General features: G+C 38.4%; 1 protein-coding gene across 27 annotated transcripts in view; it reads right to left on the reverse strand.

The window, feature by feature from the left end:
* rims2a (regulating synaptic membrane exocytosis 2a) overlaps positions 1-21721 on the reverse strand; it is a 343114-nt gene that overhangs the window by 145908 nt on the left and 175485 nt on the right. For all 27 annotated transcript variants that reach the window (XM_061949203.2, XM_061949186.2, XM_061949179.2 and 24 more), the window contains one exon: positions 11884-12833. In XM_061949203.2, coding sequence (XP_061805187.1) covers positions 11884-12833 — 950 coding nt within the window. The remainder of the gene's footprint in view (positions 1-11883; positions 12834-21721) is intronic.

A 21721-nucleotide genomic window follows, 5' to 3' on the forward strand; every position in this document is an offset into this window, starting at 1 on the left:
TATGTGCATGTCACGTAAATAATTCAATGTATACACCCTGATGATTATCTTGTGTGATGACTGTATTATGATGATAGTATAAATGATAGTATATATCTGTATCATGAATCAATTTAAGTGGACCCCGACTTAAACAAGTTGAAAAACGTATTCGGGTGTTACCATTTAGTGGTCAATTGTACGGAATATGTATTTCACTGTGCAACCTACTAATAAAAGTCTCAAAAAGTCTCACGTACGTAACTTTGGGGACTTTGGGGAAATACTGTATATGTGCTGTATGAACTTTGGGGAGGTGAACGGTACTTTGGGCTGTGGGATTGAGTGTGTTGTGCAGGTGTTTGAGTTGTATTGGCGGGTTATATGGACGGGAGGGGGGAGGTGTTTGTTATGCGGGATTAATTTGTGGCATATTAAATATAAGCCTGGTTGTGTTGTGGTTAATAGAGTATATATATGTCTTGTGTTTATTTACTGTTTTAGTCATTCCCAGCTGAATATCAGGACCCACCCGCCTCTCACAGCATCTTCCCTATCTGAATCGCTCCCACTGCCCTCTAGTCCTTCACTCTCACTTTCCTCATCCACAAATCTTTCATTCTCGCTCAAATTAATGGGGAAATCGTCGCTTTCTCGGTCCGAATCGCTCTCGCTGCTGCTGGCCATGATTGTAAACAATGTGCAGATGTGAGGAGCTCCACAACCTGTGACGTCACGCTACTCGTCTGCTACTTCCGGTAGAGGCAAGGCTTTTTTATCAGCGACCAAAAGTTGCGAACTTTATCGTCGATGTTCTCTACTAAATCCTTTCAGCAAAAATATGTCAATATCGCGAAATAATCAAGTATGACACATAGAATGGACCTGCTATCCCCGTTTGAATAAGAAAATCGCATTTCAGTAGGCCTTTAAAGTCATATCCAACAATTGCGACAACGACTTTTTACTGTCAACTGAGTTTCGTTTTTTAATGATTTCTGCTGGTGGTGTGCCTCCAGATTTTTTTCAACGCAAAAAATGTGCCTTGGCTCAAAAAATTCTGAAAAACACTGGTTTAAGTAATGCCCGTTAAACAGCGCAAGCTTGTTGTACTGCGATGCAAACAACAGCTCCCACAGCCATGAATCATTATTGAAGTTTGACTGTCACTGCACAATGCCCACCTCACTGCTGTAGTTAACCATCCAGCCCCCTTTTCTGTCTGTTCGGCACTATTATGAGACTGCATGTCAGGGGAATCAATAAAGAGTAAAACACAGGGAGAGGTTCATAGTGGTAAATCAGTTTCCAGCTCTCACAGGCTCGAGCCAGGCCCATTACAGCTGGCACACCCTCTCTCCCCTCCCGACTCCCCCTCTTCTCATTCCATCAAACCCTCCACCCGCCACAGCAGCACCCTTGGGGTTTGGGAAGCTTTGAGAGCATAAAACGCACCCTGCTTAGGCTGCTATAACGCTCCCATCGCCTCACCCACGCAAGTTGAGTGCACAAACCCTGAGATGTTGTCAGACCACAAATGGTCAAAAGGTGCTTTGTGCGAGTTCACTTCTTTGCCGACCAGGCCTTGAGGGCAGTGTGATGGTTTTCGTTTTGCTCCCATCTTTCTACTTAAAGAAGGTAAAAGGCATGTACAGATGCTAATCAACTTAAAAGTGCGTTGAGATAAAAGATGTCTCTTAGCTAATTGTTATGCTTTCAGTTGCAAGCAAAAATTTGAGTTGCAAGCATCCCCGCCTTTAGTTGCTGCAGCAAATGCCACAGTGAACCCACCCAAAACATCATAGGGAGAAAGGGGTATAACTTTGTTTTCCAAGCACAGGAGAGAAGAAAGTGAGTGTGAAGGACAGTGCTGAGAAGAAGTGAACATTAAATAGATTAATAAAGGAAATAATCAAAAACAGAGTGTAGCTATAGTTGGCAGGGGATTCAAATGGCCCCATTCGTCACGGTATACCTGACACATGAAACGTGACAAATTGGGGGGTTGCACTATCCACCTTTCACCGCCAGACGGCAGTAGAATGTCGAATCTCTTTAAGCGTGTTTTATAACAATTTCAACTTTGACTAGTAGAGTGTCACGGTGCATGCGCAATCCCTCATGCCATCTGAAGCAAGAGCCGGGACACGCCCCTGCTCGCTCTCCCCGCATCGCGGCCGCGCGCCTGCACGGCTGCAGGGAATCGACAATCAGCGCACCTAGCTCTAACGAGGGCAGACGACATAAAGACCAGCGGACCCGAAGATCCAGTGCCGGAACGTAGTTCACTCCACGTAGTAAGAATCCCGTCTCTGGCTTCCCTCCTCGTACCTGCTCTCTGTGCTTTTCCCTCTGCCCGTGTCTTATGTCCTCTGTGTTCCCCGCAGTGTTCCCTCCGTATCCAGTGATCGAGCTGTGCGCCTCGTTCCCCTGGACTTCCCTCCGGACTTAGGACTGCTTCCCTCGATCCTCAACCCCCGCTCGGACACGGACCTTGACGCCTCTCTCTAGACCCTGACCTCTCGCTTTCTCACGGACTTCCTTCTTGTTTTGCCCTTCTGGATTTGTGGACAATTCATCCAACACGCACGAACAACACCCTCTGGTAACACTCACATTATTAATTCTTTACATCGTCTTACACCACACACTAACAGTAGCATACACACTTCAACACATAATGAAGTTCAATAAACCTGTTGAACTTATCCCTGTTGCTGTGTCGTCTCCTTACCCTTACATAGAGTGGCGCTTTTCATCATTTTCAGTAGACTGCATTGCAGATCCACCCAGTTATGGGGCCATATGAATCCCTTCCCTACTGTAGCTAACTTAGTGAAGCAGTTGGAGCAGATCACTGCTAGTCTGCACTACATTAAAGCAGAATGAGTCTCACGCCAGCAAATAATATTAAAAGGATATGTAAACGATGGACATTTATATCTATGAATATGGAAGCTGCTGATGGTGTGTTTGACAGACAGGCAGCTGGAAGGAGATACCATCAAAGTCCGCTTCTCAAGGTAAATGCTGTACATTATTATTACATTTCTTCATAAAACTACTGTAATTGTTTGTATTGCATTTGATTGATTTGTTTTTCATACAATATTTTTTATCTAAGTTTTTTGATTTTTAAAGGCATGTTACATGATAAAATTGTGCTGTTTTAACGGGTCCAAGCACCAATTAAATTGATATCAATTAATTTAAATGGTAGACATTGAATTGAGATTCATGTACAAATGTACATGCATGTGGAAGTGGTACAGCAGTGTGTTTTTGTATCTGTTGTGCTTTGTTGTATTGTTTACTTTATGATTTTTGTATGTGTGTAGGGACCCCAAAGGGGCCATCCTAAATAAATTGAATTGAATACAACTGTGAATAAAGGCGTCATATTGTGATTTTTTTTCTGCATTTGTAATGCTTCCTTGTGGACTAAATCAGTGTTTCTTAACCATAGGGCCAGGGCTCATTGTTGGGTCGTGATTACCCCCCAGAGGTGTAGTACACGTTTCCACCACTTGTGGCAGTAATGACAATCTCAAACAAAAAGAAGTCTGGAGTTAAAGAGAAGTTTAAAAAACAAAAAAGATTACTAAAGTGGTGAAGCTGTATTTGCATTTGCATTTTAATTTATTGAGAGTTTGATTAAGAAACATATTTATTACTAATTTTGTTTATTCATTTTTGCATAACATAATTATATGTAAATTTATGCAGTATATTTTGTAAGTATTGGCTCTGCGATGAGGTGGCGACTTGTCCAGGGTGTACGCCGCCTTCCGCCCGAATGCAGCTGAGATAGGCTCTAGCGACCCCAAAAAGGACAAGCAGTAGAAAATGGATGGATGGATGGATTTTGTAAGTACATATTTTTCTAATCAGCCTGACCTAAGACTAAGGTTTATGTCTTAAATAATTTGTCATGTCTGTGTGATCATGTTTTGTTTTAGTCATGTTTTGTTTAGTTATTGGACTCTTTAGTTTCTGGCTTTTCAGTCCCTTGTCTTGTTTCCATGATTACCCATTAGTTTCACCTGTTCCACGTTTGGACTCATTGGGCACTCTTGTTTGTCACCATAGCAACCCATTAGTTTTCACCTGTCTCGTCACGCACCTGTTTCACGTTTTGAGTTACGCACCTGTTTTCGTTAATCATGTCTGTAGTATTTAAGTTCATTGTTTTCAGTTTGTCTTTCTGGTGACATCCCACATTTATGCTCTGCACATTTCTGACACTTTTTTCATGTCCATCGTTCACGCTGCTCCTTTTGTCCATGCCAAGTAAGTTTTGTTTATTAATGCCACAGTTAGTGTTTTTTTATTGTTCATAGTTTCTGCCTTTGTGCAAGTATTTGTTTTCATAGCCAAGTTGTTTCTCCGCCACTGTGCGCGCTTTTCGTTTTTTTGATAAGTTTAAATAAATATGTTCTCACATTCCCGTCTCGCCCGAGCCAACTTTCCGTTGCCTTCCAGAAAAACTAAACCCCAGGACCAAGCCATGACATAATTAATATTTGTAATTAACACATTGTTTCATATCATTTGACAAGGCTGTACAATGTAAGAAGGTAATTACTGAATAAAATTAAAATCAAGAATAAGAATATAAATTCTTTGTTAATATTTAAGTGGGGGCTCCGGGCCCCTCGGTAGTGGAAAATCTGGGCCCGAGGTCAAAATAGTTAAAAACTCCTGGTCTACATAACATGTAATGGTGTTTGTTTGGTAAAATTTTTGAATAGATTATGTTTCACAGACCGCTTTGAAGCCGCTTTCTGACCATCTCTTGTGAGCGGTCTTATTTACATGCCTCCACTTCTACCATATTTTATTCCTGTCAGCCATGTTGTAGTTTTTAGCGCTTCTATCGCGAGTCTACTGACAGATATAAATTAGAACTACATGCTACGTTGGATTAGAAATGGCAGAGGATGCACGTGCATGTACGAGCCAGTCTGCCCCACAACAAAAGGATAGAGAAAAAGAAGGTTGTTGACTACAATGGCGGACTCGCTCAAAGCTCTTCGGGTAAATCTCTACCATATATGGAGATATCCGCTGACGTCACACTTACAGCAAATTCCAAGCGGCTCGTTTGGAGCAAGTATAAAGGAATACAAGATTGTTTTATGAATATCTCTGGTTTGATTTCACATTTTTAGCACTTATGCTGCCGCCAAATACACAAAAACAGGTACTAATGTGTAAGGAAAGTATAATAGGTCCCTTTTGAGAGCTCCGCCACCGAATCAATCAAGCTCGTGAATTGAGGTACTACTGTGCTTTGTAAATACTGTGCAAAAAGATTCCTTTATAAAGTCATGTTTTATTTTCGTACAAACAGAGAATGTGAGTCAATGACAATATATTCTATCCTTTGGATGCCCTTTGTAATAAATAAACAGACGTTCAAAGTGATTAATCTCGGTATTTTTCAGGGCCATTGACCATGCTTGCTGCAAGCACAAGACAATAACAGCCATATTCGTATAACAATAAGTAAGATACTCTAAACCAGGGGTATGAAAAGTCATTTTAGAGGAAAATCTATTCCAACGTGGGCCGGACAAGTAAAATCATGGCAAGATAACTTAAAAACACAACTAGGAAAAGTTCAGATTGTTTTTTTTGTTTTACTTCGGCCCAAAATAGAACAAGCAAATAATCCTCTTGACAAAACACTTCAAGTTAGTTCAATTCTGAAGGACAAATTTAAAGAAAAAACTTAAAGTCACAGCCCGTCCAGGATTGAACAAAAAAAACTAAATAAAGCATAAATAACAATTATTCTATATTTCAACTACCTTTTTTGTCATTTCCATTATTCACTTTCTTTCAATTTGCACAGAAGACAATCATTTTCACAGAACTATATCAATGTGAAGTGTCTCATGCAGCATTTTAAGTGTTTGTTTTACTCCTGTTTGTTTTAAAGCCCCACTTTACCATGTACCTCTTGCTCTGTATACTCACCATGGTATAAACTATCTGCTTGCCTAACAGAATTGCTATAGCGACATCCAGTGGACAAATTTAGAACAGCAGTTTCTTTAATTTAAAAATGCAGCTCCAATTTACACTTCGCAAACTCATCTCGTGGGCTCTGATGTTTGACATCGCTGCTCTAAACTAATGCATGGACACAACAAAAAACCGTGTTTGGTTCCTTGTCTTGGAAAATGCTTATTGTGGAGGAGGCAGAGAGTTGCACACAAACTCTGACCCTAAAACCAGTGCGACTCCCTACTTTTGTTGAGTGACTACCTGGAAAGCCCCACATCAATAATGTATCAGCGGTACTGGGCTGCGTTCCTCGGTGTGCAGAACACTTACGTAACAGAACAAAGCAAGATGACGACTTAACGTATCAGACATGGGACAGGCGCTCACAAAGGCAAACTGTACTGTCTTCTCAACCTTTTGTTCTATTCCCTTCGTTTACCTTCTTCCTTTTTTTTTTGTTGGACAGGTATAAGCTGTTCGAATTACAGGTTTTACAATAAAATCCATTTGCAATTAGAAAGACCCAGGCAGAACATTCAAGAGGCTAACAAACTAAACAACTAAGCAATAAATAAATAAATAAAATCATCCACATGTGACTGTTTTTCTAATAGATTTTAGTACAACTCTTGACACAATTAATCATGATATTTTAATACGAAAATTAGAACGATATGGCACCAGAGGTTTGGTATTGAATTGGGTAAGAAGCTATTTAACCAACAGGAAGCAATATGTGAAGATGGGTGAAAATATGTCAACACGGCTAGATATATCCTGTGGTGCACCCCAGGGATAAATACTGGGACCAAAATTGTTTAAACTTTATATAAACGACATTTGTAAAGTTACAAAGGACTTAAAGTTAGTTTTATTTGTAGACGACACAACTGCTTTCTGTTCAGGAGAGAACACACACAAGATAATACAAATAATAACAGGAGAAATTAACAAATTAAAAAGATGGTTTGACAAAAACAGACTATCTTTGAATCTCAGTAAAACTAAAATAATGCTATTTGGTAACAGTAGAAAAGAGCATCATACACGAATACAAATAGACGGAGTAGACATCGAAAGGGTAAAAGAAACCAGATTTATGGGAGTATTAATAGATGATCAAATGAACTGGAAATCTCATATACAAAACATACAACATACATTCGCTAACCGTGTTACAAAAAAGATCAGTTAGAATAATACATAATGTTGGATATAGAGAACATACAAACCCTTTATTTATTGAGTCAAAAATATTAAAGTTTGGTGATTTGATAAAATTGCAAACAGCTAAAATGATGTACAAAGCAAACTATAACCTGCTACCAAAAAATGTACAACAATTCTTCTCAACTAAAGAGGAGAAATATAACCTTAGAGGAAAAAATAATTAAAACATTTATATGCACGTACAACACTTAGAACTTTTAGCATATCAGTATGTGGAATTAAATTATGGAATGGGTTAAGTAAAGAAGTAAAAAATTGTACTAATATGATCCAGTTCAAGAGGTTGTTCAAAATAATAGTGCTTACAAAGTACAAAGAAGATGAATTATGAGAAATACTTCCAACCTTATTGAAAATAAGATATTCTTCATCTCAGTATGTTAATAATGACTGAATTAATTAATTAAATATTACAAAACTGTTGTGTATACTAATTCATAGATGTTATTTTATTATTAAAAAAAAGGTCAGTAATTGATTCTATATATTCGTAAACGCTCTGAAGTGGGAAAGGGGTAGGATTGAATAAGCTTTGCTTCTTCCTACTCCTTTTCGGGCATGATGTAAAATGAAATGATATGAAATTGTGTGATGTATTATACTGTAAGTGTGTTCATGTTCGAAATAAACTAAAGAAAGAAAGAAAGAAAGAAAACAATATTCAGCATGTGATTAGGTCTAATCGGACTGATAGTTTTTACTTAAAAATACATAAACAGCACAAAATGCAGTGCCAACACCAACATTCACTACATTTACATGTAGTTTCATTAAGCTACAGTCAATGCTTAAAGGGGACCTATGATGATTTTCATCTTTTCTGACTTATAAATGTTGTTGCAATGTTGGATACTCGTGTTAAATATTGCCAAAATGTTAAATCATACATGGATTTTGGTGTGAGGTTCTGGATGCCTCTGCCCGTTGTGTTTTGCAGTCTGGCTACATTGTGACGTCACAACGAGGTACATATTTAAACATTAAGTAAAGCTATCAACCAGAGGAGAATGTGCTCTGTATGATGTCAGATGAGTTTGAGGAAACACAAGAAAAGGTAGGGTCAAGTATTATTTTCATCTAATCATGGCATGCGCTTAATAACACCGACATGCAACATGCAGTGACATATAGTGAAAGCTGCTAAAATTGGCAGGTGTACAGTACATGATGTTGTGACTGAGTGAATTTATATATTGCTTATAAAGTTTATTTTCAACTGTGTCTGGAAAATAATAGCAGTGACATTCATTCTCAAGATATATATTTAACTGTGTAGATTTTCAAAAGATAAATTGATACTTTTGGATAGGGTGGGGCGTGGGTGCATTTGCAATCTGCGAACGCCTCTACAAACCAACATCTTGTGGACATACTTCAAAATTAAAATGTACGCAAAATCTACACAAAAGCATACCCAATTCGTATTGTGTAGACCACAAGAAAGTTTTTTATATCTAGACTAAAATCATCATGCTGTAGGTCCCCTTTAAACACACGTAACATCCCAAAATAAGCACACTGGAACTTCTGCTGACTCACTGTAATTAGCTTACCAGTTGGTGTGAAATGTGAATTATGCTGCATTGTGTTCACTTACATTTTGATAGTAGAGAATGCACTGTACTGTGAGAGTCAAGTGCTTAAAAAAACCATCCAAACTTTTGTGTCTCCTGTTAAATTTTGCTAACATTCTAAGATTAGCATCAATACGAATGACTCATCGAATCCTAAATAACACTGCACCAGCGCCACTTAAGCACTTTGTCCAGTTTACATCTGCTGTGACAACTAGAAACACACGAGCCTCCACCAGGGGGCAGTGTAGCGTACCCAGATGTAAAACCTCTTTTGCACAATCAGACTGTTCATATAAAGCGGTAAAGGAATGGAACGACCTCACAACAAACTTGAAAAGTCTAACAGATTACTCTTCATTCACAATTGAAGTTAAAAAGTGGCTTTGGAGCAATCAAAGTTGCTCCCACGGTCACTGAAGTGGGCACTATGTTTGACATGTCAATTTATTATATTTATGCATGAGAACATTTTGTTGTAAGCTGTGAGGTTTGTCTGTTAAAATCATGGTTGTTTTTACAAATGATGACAGATGTGGAGAGCATGTATTGTCTCTGTGTGATGATGTAAATGAGGTGTGGTTGTAATGTATAAGTATGAGTCAATGAGAGGACATTTTATGACTTTTGTTAATTTGATTACATGCTATAGTATACTTTTATTGTTATAATTGTATTGCATGTTTTTGTATATCTATAATTTAGGTAACCAGGGACTGCAGATGGAAATTAGCTATTTAGCTATAATCTGGTGCAGAACATATCCGTCTTTAAGCTTAATGTCTCTGTGCATTTTTACTTCGAATAAAGACTAAACTGAACTAAACACTTACTTTGTGTTAAAAGCCTCCAGTGTCATCTTGAGTTGTGAAGATCGCTGTCTGCGGGTATATCTCAAATATATTAAAGGCCTACTGAAACCCACTACTACGGCCGGGTTAGCTTACTAAAGTGCAATTTTAAATTTCGCGCGAAATATCCTGCTGAAAACATTTCGGTATGATGACTTCAGCGCGTGACGTCACGGATTGTGGAGGACATTTTGGGACAGCATGGTGGCCAGCTATTAAGTCGTCTGTTTTCATCGCAAAATTCCACAGTATTCTGGACATCTGTGTTGGTGAATCTTTTGCAATTTGTTCAATGAACAATGGAGACAGCAAAGAAGAAAGCTGTAGGTGGGAAGCGGTGTATTGCGGCCAACTTCAGCACACAAACACGGCCGGTGTTTCATCGTTTACATTCCCGAAAGATGACAGTCAAGCTTTACCATTGGCCTGTGGAGAACTGGGACAACAGAGACTCTTACCAGGAGGACTTTGAGTTGGATACGCAAACACGGTACCGTGAGTACGCATGCAGCTGCGGCTTCCAAACATTTGATCGCTTTCCCGTACGTGCGTGCCGCTATGTGCATGTCACGTACTTAACTTTGGGGAAATATATGTGCTGTATGAACTTTGGGGAGGTGAACGTTACTTTGGGCTGTGGGATTGAGTGTGTTGTGCAGGTGTTTGAGTTGTATTGGCGGGTTATATGGACGGGAAGGGGGAGGTGTTTGTTATGCGGGATTAATTTGTGGCATATTAAATATAAGCCTGGTTGTGTTGTGGCTAATAGAGTATATATATGTCTTGTGTTTATTTACTGTTTTAGTCATTCCAGGCTGAATATCAGGTCCCACCCGCCTCTCACAGCATCTTCCCTATCTGAATCGCTCCCACTGCCCTCTAGTCCTTCACTCTCACTTTCCTCATCCACAAATCTTTCATTCTCGCTCAAATTAATGGGGAAATCGTCGCTTTCTCGGTCCGAATCGCTCTCGCTGCTGGTGGCCATGATTGTAAACAATGTGCAGATGTGAGGAGCTCCACAACCTGTGACGTCACGCTACTCGTCTGCTACTTCTGGTACAGGCAAGGCTTTTTTATCAGCGACCAAAAGTTGCAAACTTTATCGTCGATGTTCTCTACTAAATCCTTTCAGCAAAAATATGGCAATATCACGAAATGATCAAGTATGACACATAGAATGGACCTGCTATCCCCGTTTAAATAAAAAAAAATCGCATTTCAGTAGGCCTTTAAATAGGGCCATCTGCATCACTTTCGCACTTGTTATCAATTGTACATGCAGTCTTAATAGATCACGTTCAACACGCCCACTAATACGCGCCATTTTGGAGTTTGCACACACTGTTTAACATGTGTTACTTGGATCTTAGCAGATCAGATCCTTAATTTGTTACAGGTGTTAACATATATCTTAAAAGTCTGGTTACATTCAAACTAACCAAGCATCTTTTATGTAAATAAAAAATGAACATGAGACGACATGAACAGATTATAATCTCTTAAAGTCGTTAATTATGATATTATTCACTATAATACTATGAATTAATTGTAATCAATTGAAAAAACAGTCACACAAAACACAGCTACAGCGCATATTCATCTGGCTGTGACTTGAATTTCAAGGGGTGCATACTTCCATACATGACTAAGTACAGTACTTACATTCATACATACACACACACACACACACACGCACACAAACAGACTCGTTGTTTTCCATTTTTGCTGTTTGACTAACTCTGAAGCAAAACAAAGTAGATGAAATGCAAATAAACTGTTTTATGCCCCAAAATGATTCTATACATAGTAAGAAATATTCACTATTTATCTTGAAATCTCAAAAGCGTAACTATATTTGATCATTTATCTTCATACTGGATGTCTGCAATGCACTTTTGAGGCATCTACAGCGGTTTAATTTAAATATAATAATGTACATCTTGATTTATTCTACGTTACTAAGGAAAACAATGAGCCTTCAGTGTACAACACATGATAGAGTATAGGTCAACATACAGAGAAAGTACACATATAGACTGAAGACAAGGTTGTACCTGAGTGTACACAACAAATCGTTATAAACATGAGACAACAACAATAATGAAATCGGCATCCTCTGAAAAAAATGTGGTTAATGGAATTAGAATAGACTAAGACAGTGTCAGGAAACATTCTGTTAAATAAAGAGAACATGACAAAAACAGAGAGAGTATTGCTGGAGTGTGTGCTCGTACCTTTCTCACTGACTGACTCACTCTCTATCTCCACATCCTCACAGCTGGTGTACTCCGGCGTCGTCGCCAGCTCCTCCTCCGAGCTGCTCAGCGACACCTGCCGCATCTTCCCTCCCTTTTTGGTTTTGTGGGGCTTGGGGGGCGGCGGACGCACCGACTCGGACTGATCCGAGCTCAGAGAGTCGTTCCTCAACATGCTCTCCATCTTCTCCCTCTTGGTCTTGCGGACAGCTGAGCTGGGGTCTAAGTGGTGCTGCTGTCTCCTCATAGGGTCCCCGCCTCCACCCAGGTCCCCCCTCCGAAGATCCCCAGATCGGTCACCCAGCACAGGGCTGCGGTGGGGAGTCGGGGGGCTATGGTTTGATGTTCTGTGGCCTCCAAGACCGGGGCCCATGGGCCCGGGGGAGGAGCGGTCAACAGAGTAAGAACGCTGCCCCACCATGGGCGGACGGCGTTCGGTGAGATGTTGACGTGACAACCGGATGGGAGCGGGTTCATCCTGCTCCGTGTAAGCTAAAGAGACGTCACTATGACGACGCTCGTGCCTCAGGCGGCCCACCTCCGCGTGCATTCTCATCTGCTCTTCATAGGGCTGTGGCTTAACAGGATAGCGTGCCAGGTTGGGGTCACTGCGGTAGCGTGTCTGGAACTCCTCCTGTCGCTGTCTCTGGAGCTCATACTCATTATGTGGCCCATCCAGATCCTGGTCCAGAGGGTATTCCTGGGAGTGCCAGCGTCCAGGACCTTGCCGGTCTCTGTAGCCAGTCCATGCTGCATTCACGTCTGGGTACATGTGTGGGCCCCGCGGAGCCCGCCGAGGGTCCCCATCTCCATAGTCAGACGGTGATCTGGGCATGCTGCCGTCTGTCGGAGCATACTGTGAATGGTCAGCCCCCTCCCTTTGGTCGTATATTTGGTTTGGATCCCTGGATGCAGATGGGCTTCGTTTCCTGTGTATTACAGAAAGAATAAGAGAGATTAGCTGGATTGTCTTTGTTTCCATGTTTAGTTGTGTTTTTTTTTTTTTTTTCTTTTGTCCTGTCCGGCTACTCAGGCAAATCATATTGTTGATGTAAATGCCCATATCGGCTGTGCAAATGTACTTTACGAAAGAGAAGTGTGGGATACTTCTCTTGTTGCCTTATTTGGATTTGACCTTATCAAATTGATTTATATTAGTTTGGTGCAGCCGGACCGGAGCAGGAAGGGATAGAAAGAGAAAAAAAGGAGGAGGAAATTGCGGGGACAAGACAGAGAGAGACAACAACAATAGCAAACACAACAATAACAATAACAACAGAACAACATCAGCAAATATGACATGTACAAATATGATGGTTAATGTGATAGCAAAGAAGCAGTTAGTGAAATAAATAATAATACCGAAATGACAATGATCATTATTACACTACAAATGGAGCAATACAAATACCAATAGAAATAGCACTATTGATAATGAATAATAACAATAACTACCTCTATCAACAAAACAATTGTTTCAAATGCAACAATACATATATGTAATGATAACTTGAAATACAAAAGAAATCAGATAAATGGAGGGGAAGAAAGAGAAGCCAACTATATTAACCTTGTAGATTGTTATAGTAAGAATAGGTTAAGCTTTGTCAGTGTGCCGTGTGTTACCCAGTTTCCAAAAGGGCAACAACGTTAATATATGTTTGATGAAACGTGATTATATGCATGAGTATATATACAGTATGTATTTATACTTCTATATGTATAGTGTCTATGTTTGTACAGTGAACGTTTCGTTTTGATTAATCGTAACCGGGTTGAAACACGGCACATTGCCAAAACTTAACTTACTTTTACCATAACAATGTAAAGGGTTAATATAGTCTGCTCCCCCTTTTATCTGCTTTCTTTTGTAATTCAAGTATTCATTGCATTTATGTATTGTTGCATTTGAAGTGATTGTGTTGTTGATAATAGAGATAAATATTGTTATTCTTTATCAATAGATACTTATATTGGTATTTTTATTGCTCCATTTGTAGTACAATAATGTTCATTGTCATTTCTGTTATTGTGATCTACTTCATTAACATGTTCTTTTTCCAAATTTTTGATATCATATTTGTATATATTGTATTTGTATATGTTGTACTGTTGTTTTTGTTGTTGATGTCTCTCTCTGTCTCATCCTCCTCTTGTCCTTGCAATTTCCCCCTCTGTCTTCTTTTTCTTTTTCTGTCTATCGCCTCATGCACCAAACACTAAATACATCCATTTAATAAAGTCAAACACAAATAAGGCAACAAGAGAAATATGCCAAAGGTCTCATTTGTAAAACAAATCTGTACAGCGGATTTGAGCATTTACATCAACAATATGATTTACCCAAATGGCTGGACAGGACAATGAAAAAATAAATAAAAAAGAAGTGATTAATCGCAACACTTGTCACAGTTACCTTGGGATTAATCACTTTTGTTATGTCCTGTTTACTTATATTTCTATTTCTCACAATGTCTGAGCAGACAATTATGCTTGCTTCAACTTCGGACTCGCCCGGGTCAATAACAAATACATTTATCCAACAATAAATGAAAATGAACTCGATAATTTTGCCAGCATGGATAAATTGTCGTGCCATGCTTGTGTTCTTCGTCTCTTGCTATCAAGCAAGAAGTTTCAGCCTGTACGTCGCTCTCAGCACCTGGCCACATTTGTTGAATAGCAGAATTTAATTAAAAGAGTAAACTCTCTTGTCAGTCATCCACAATCTTTGTCTCTGTGAGTGGAGGTGGGACTACTAGCAGCCACAGAGCCTCGCGAGTCGTCACTGGCTAGTGAGAGGCTCAGCAAGGTAACAAAAATTTGAGGAAAAATTACAAAATTGCAAAGCCAAATGTCCCGTTACAGGATTGCAAATTGAATGAGTAAGATTAGCCTGTCAACTCAGACGAACAAACCAGTATGCCAAATGTGCTGGAAATTGATGGCAAAAGCAAAAAAAACATCAACAACAGCTTTCCAAGTAGGAAAAAAACTGCACTTCAAGATGTTCAAAATGTATTGAAGTGCAATTAGAGAGATTGAGAGTCCATTTTATTGTGATGCTTAGTTATCATTTAGAATAATTAAGAGTTCTTGAACTTCCAATTACAATGGTAAACAATACTAATGAAAAATTAAATTGCATTGCATTTGAAATGGTTACTTTCAATATTGCATTATTATTATTATTATTAGGGATGTTCGATAATGGCTTTTTGCCGATATCCCGATATTGTCCAACTCTTTAATTACCGATACCGACATCAACCGATATATGCAGTCATGGAATTAACACATTATTATGCCTAATTTGGACAACCAGATATGGTGAAGATAAGGTACTTTAAAAAAAATAAAAAATAAATAAGATAAATAAATTAAAAACATTTTCTTGAATAAAAAAGAGAGTAAAACAATATAAAAACTGTTACATAGAAACTAGTAATTAATGAAAATTAGTAAAATTAACTGTTAAAGGTTAGTACTATTAGTGGACCAGCAGCACGCACAATCATGTGTGCTTACGGACTGTATCCCTTGCAGACTGTATTAATATATATTGATATATAATGTAGGAACCAGAATATTAATGACAGAAAGAAACAACCCTTTTGTGTGAATGAGGGAGGGAGGGAGGTTTTTTGGGTTGGTGCACTAATTGTAAGTGTATCTTGTGTTTTTTATGTTGATTTAATTTAAAAAAAAAAAAAAAAAAAAGATACCGATAACAAAAAAAACGATACCGATAATTTCCGATATTACATTTTAACGCATTTATCGGCCGATAATATCGACAGGCCGATATTATCGGACATCTCTAATTATTATTATATACCGGTATTATAATTACACCCCGAACGGGACAAGCGGTAGAAAATGGATGGATGGATGGGTCTCAAAGTAGTGCTGACAATAATACGGTTTATCGGCAATAATTTGTGTGACCATATATTACCCAGCAAAATTTGGCCCAGGCTTACTTTAAACCGAACTTGACAAAGTATTTTTAAATTATTTTTTACAGTGTTATTCATGCACTTTTTGGGATTAAAACACCCTTTTTAACAAAATACTATGTATTGTTCAAAAACGTAATAATTTGGATGAGGTTATTATCTTTACGAGGTAACATAATTGATGGCGTTGCTTACAAAATTAGAAGTGGGACTTCAATTAAAAATAAAACAATTATTCATTTCATCTATGGGCCCTCAACTGTCCAGCTGATGAATGTCTAATAAAAATGTAATATACATTGTATGAGTCAAAACATGCCTTATGCGATCTCAGCGTTGAGCTTCTATATTGAATACTGAAAATGTGATAGTTCAGGCAGGAATAGTATGATGGATGAGCATTTTGTATGGTTCATGAACTACTGTTCAGCTAAGATACGGGCTGTTAGAGAGGAGAAGAAGTTGAGCGATAGTACAGTGCAAATGTGAATGAGAGTCACACTACTATATGAATACTACAACGAGCTATGCCCCTAAGTTGTACAAAAATACTTTGTCACAGCTCCAAAACGACCATTTTCACAGGGGTATCTTGCAACACATATACCAAAGATTACATAGCAGTGTTTCTTTTACCACTGCCCTGCCAAAAATATATAAATACACCACCAACGGCCAGCACAAGTTACAAATAGTGGTTTAAGGGAACATATTTACCAAATAAATGTCTATATTTGTCACAATTAAAAGTTACACTTTGTAAAACTTGGCTGTAGGGTGTCAATAAATCAATTAATTCTACAATAAATGAAAGTGAACCGGATAACTTTGATAAATTGCCATGTCTGTGTTTTTGCTTTCTTTGTCTGTTGCTTCCAATCAGGGTGCAAGAGGGTTCACATTGCTCTCAGCACCTGAGCACTTTTATTTTCATAGCTAAATTAAATTAACTGCTTGGAAAATAAGATGATTGCAAAGCCAAATGTCTGATGTGAGAATATTTCATCTTCCAACCGAATGAGTAAGATGAGCCTATCAACACGGACGAACGAGCCTATATGACAACAGCAAATAATATACAAACCACTCTACCCAACTTTTCCAACTTGTGGAAAAACTGCACATCAAGATGTTGCATTAAATAAAGGTTATTGACCCTCCAATTACAATGGTAAACATCACTAATGAGAAATAAATGTATATTGCATTTCAAAGGGTTACTTGCATTATTATTATTATTATTATGGGCCTGCTGCAATGCAAGCAGTCCATATTATTATTGCTCATACTTCAACTTGTATTATTCTTGTTCCGCACGTTTCTCTTACGCTTAATACGAGACGAACAGGGCAACGACCCCCCACATATGTTACAGTATATGTCTCGTTCGCGCCGATGGGGGTACTATAAGTTGGGAGCATTCCGAAAACTAATCACTATGGGCCCATTGAATAGGTACGCAACCGTTAAAGAGTAATTGAACTTGGTATGTGACACAAGCTAACTGTTAGCATGCTAACGTTCGCAGGCTAACTTTTTGAGCTAGTTTTGCAACCGTTTACGCCAGAGTCATATACAGTAACTTGGTATGTGACATTTGTTAACTGTTAGCATACAAACGATAGCATTCTGGCAATCTAACTTAAGCATGCTAAGTTTTTCATCTAATTTTACACTTTTTTTCTTTAATTTCGCAGCCGACCTCTGAGTCATATAACTTGGTATATGAAACATGCTAACTGTTATCATGCTAAGTGTTAGCGTTTTAAGGTGAGCAGGCTAGCTCTCTAGCTCATTTTGTACAGTAACACCTAAAACTCTCGGATTCGGACACTAGGCACCATCTTCAAAGTGCGGCGGCTTCCGGCGACCCCCGGCCAGAGGTCCAGGGCACAGATTGCAGGCCCATCAAAATGTTCTAGTTATTCATTATGATTACATTTGTGCTAAAATTGGTCTCCAAATAATTCTGACAATAATATTGTTTATCGGCAAAAATGTGTGAGACAATATATCGTCTAACAACATTTGTTATCAGCCCAGGCCTAATCTGCCAGAGTCAATGACTGGCAGTGACGGCTGTTAACAAACAACCACCACCAACAAACTAACTTGTGAAGGTCGATCCCCATCACACATGCATTTTGTGACAAAACATTATGGGCTTGATCTGCTAAAGGTTTGTATGTATTAAAACCATACTTGCCAACCTTGAGACCTTTGATTTCGGGAGGTGGGGGGTGGGGGTGGGACTGTGGGTGGGACTGGGGCGTGGTCGGGGGTGGGATTGGGGCGTGGTTGTGGGTGGGGGCGTGGTTAAGAGGGGAGGTGTATATTGTCAGCTAGAATTCACCAAGTCAAGTATTTCATATATATATATATATATATATATATATATATATATATATATATATATATATATATATATATATATATATATATATGGGGGGGGGGCGTGGTTAAGAGGGGAGGTGTATATTGACATACATATATATATATATATATATATATATATATATATATATATATATATATATATATATATATATATATATATATATATACATCCTGAAAATATGCAAACAAAACTGTGTTTAGATAATTGATACTTCAAACTTGCATAAATAAATCTTAAGGATATAATATAACTTGGCTTCTGAGAGCTTCAAAATGTAATGAATAACATGCTAAAGTTGTTGATAAACAAGCAATTATTTTAATAATTAAATATGGTCATTTTAAATGAATTATTATGATCATTTAAAATTAATTATTTCATATATGTTTATTTTAATGTATAATTCTATGGCTGGATGTAATAAGGAGTCAGAAAAAATACAAATAAAAACACAATTCATTTTTATGTTTTTAGCAAAATATAGTAAACATTTATTTAATTTTTTTTGTAATTAATAAATATATTAATTTTTAGGTAAGATAAACATAATAATACAATGTGTCTCTAGTCTGGATGATTTAGTTCTTGTCACCCTGTTGTCCTCCTGTCATAAAAAAAAAAGGCTGTCCTCACTCAGGTCCGCATGGATCGGGAGATTTTCGGGAGAATATTTGTCCCGGGAGGTTTTCGGGAGAGGCGCTGAATTTCGGGAGTCTCCCGAAAAATTCGGGAGGGTTGGCAAGTATGAGTAAAACACATGCAATCTTGATAGCACACGCAAAGTTAAACTACTGAACTTGTTCGCAGAGGATTGCGTCTCTTTAGTGAGCAAAATAAAGAGTGCAATCCATTTAGCATGTCTGTCTTCATGCAGAATATATGTAATATATACGAATACAGTCATTTATAGAACACGGTTTGCAGCAGTTATCAATTGTACATGAAGTCTTAGTAGATCTTAGTATACAGTAGCAGGTCCTATCTGTTGTGGGTGTGTATTAGTGGGCCAAAGCTGACATAGTTGAACCTTAGCTGACATAATTAGGAAGAGGCTGGCCTATAATGCTTGCAGCGCGTTCAAACGTAAGCGCCACCAATGCGCTGCAAACAGCATCTTTAATTTACTCAATTTTACCACCAAGGCTCAAAATGGGTTAACATCAATAACCTGATTGACTACAAGCATTTGAAGTGGGGCACTCAACACTCAGTTTTAAATACAAGAGCTAAAGGCCATTTGCACTCTGCCACCTCAGCATCCAATTCCAAAGGTAATTTCACTAGTTACTCAGAAGAGGCTTGAGGAACAAATAGGTAGTTTGTTACATCATTCATGAACAGCTGGACAAAACGTGAACTACGGTTTATTCACAATATCAAAGTCAGGCAAAAACAGGAATAGCAAACATGGAATATACTTTGGATCAGGACCAGTGAAAATGTCGGGGTTCAGGCTTTCTGATGGAAATGTGGGTTTATGGAGAGTTGAGCACATGCATATTTGTGAAGCAGTAGTTATGTAGGTCTGTTTTATTTATTTTTTCCACTCTGGTCGTCTCCTTTATATGCCCAGAGGACACACACATGCACAATGTTGTACGGGCCATGCCTACAATTTAGCTTTGCAGAGCTCTTACAAATCTTGTCACACCCTGCTCCTATTTAGCCTAAACCAGGGGTCTGCAACCCAAAATGTTGAAAGAGCCATATTGGACCACAAATACAAAAAAAGTAATCGGTCTGGACCATGAATTGATTAACGTGGACCCCGACTTAAACAAGTTGAAAAACGTATTCGGGTGTTACCATTTAGTGGTCAATTGTACGGAATATGTTCTGTACTGTGCAATCTACTAATAAAAGTTTCAATCAATCAATCAATGGAGCCGCAAAAAATTTAAAGACTTATATAATTGTTATAATGATGGCAACACATGATGTAAGTAGCTAATTAGCTATATTAGCCTAGTATCAAATTGACTTTAAAACTCTAGTACAGTGGTTCTTAACCTGGGTTCGATCGAACCCTAGGGGTTCGGTGAGTGGGACTCAGGGGTTCGGCAGAGCGGAGGTCAAGACACGACTCATCGTGTAAATAAAAACTTCTCTCTTTCGACGTATTAAGGATACCCCCAAACAATGTTCCCTCTAATTTTCCATATGTGTGAGCAAACGCAAAAACTCCTTGAGCATTCGGTGGAGCACATGTGAGCAACGTCAGACATGCACATGCACTGTAGTCACACCTGCAGCACACCTGTCCCACACCTGACTAAATAACAAGTTCAATGTTTTATTATTGTAATCAAATGACAGCAGTCATTTCCATGAGATTATTTTCTAATATAAGTGTTTTGGCCCACTTACAATGACTATAACATATTGTTTTTCATGAGCTGTGTACTAGTATTATATGTCTGGGTGGGAATCCTACTTTGGAAATAATGTGTATCCCTTTCAGATATCGCATTTAGTTCCCACTAAAACATTCACATGTTGCACAATGAGATGTAAACATGGGATTATGTGTACATTCCTGTAACTTTCTTTTTGTAAAATATATCTTTATTAGTATTTTTTTAATATAATAACATCATTTTATGATTATGGTTCGGGTTCGGTGAATACGCATATGAAACTGGTGGGGTTCGGTACCTCCAACAAGGTTAAAAACCACTGCTCTAATATAAGTGTTATAATGAAGACAAGGCATGATGTAAGTGGCTAATTAGCTATACTAGCCTACTATCAAAATGACTATGTGTCGCAGGCTGACGCAAATCTTTGTTGACAGATATGTTGAAATGTAATATATATTCTACACATTTTTACAACATTGGAAAACATTAGTAAAACTTCTCAGGGGGTGAGATAACTCCTGGAAATGACTGTCTTAGAATGGCCAAAAGTGATGTGTGTGTCCAAGTTCAAGGAAACGGCAGGCTGCGTTCTTCTAATGGATTTATTACAATCTTTGCAAGCTGGGTAACGTTTGCTGTGGTCTAGAACAACATGGCACACAAACAACAATCAGAAATGCAGCCAATTATACATACAGATAATGTGTCATGAGACATGGAAAAATAAACTAAATACACAAAGGACATAAGTAAAGGAAATGAAATGAGCTCAAATATACCTAAAAACGAGGCATAATCATGCAATATGTACATACAGCTAGCCTAAATAGCATGTTAGCATGGATTAGCTTGCAGTCATGCAGTGACCAAATATGCCTGATTAGCACTCCAACAAGTCAATAACATCAACAAAGATCACCTTTGTGCATTCACGCACAGCATAAAACGTTTGGCGGACAAAATGAGGCAAAGAAGGAGTGGAATAAAACACGTCTTTCTGTGGCAGCGTCGGTGAAAGTTGTACATGTAAACAAACTGTTGAGTCACAGTCCACATAACGGTTTCTAACAACTAGGACGGTTTGTGTCGTGTTTGTTCTC

Source organism: Nerophis lumbriciformis, linkage group LG04 (assembly GCF_033978685.3).
Source record: "Nerophis lumbriciformis linkage group LG04, RoL_Nlum_v2.1, whole genome shotgun sequence".
Lineage (NCBI taxonomy): Eukaryota > Metazoa > Chordata > Actinopteri > Syngnathiformes > Syngnathidae > Nerophis > Nerophis lumbriciformis.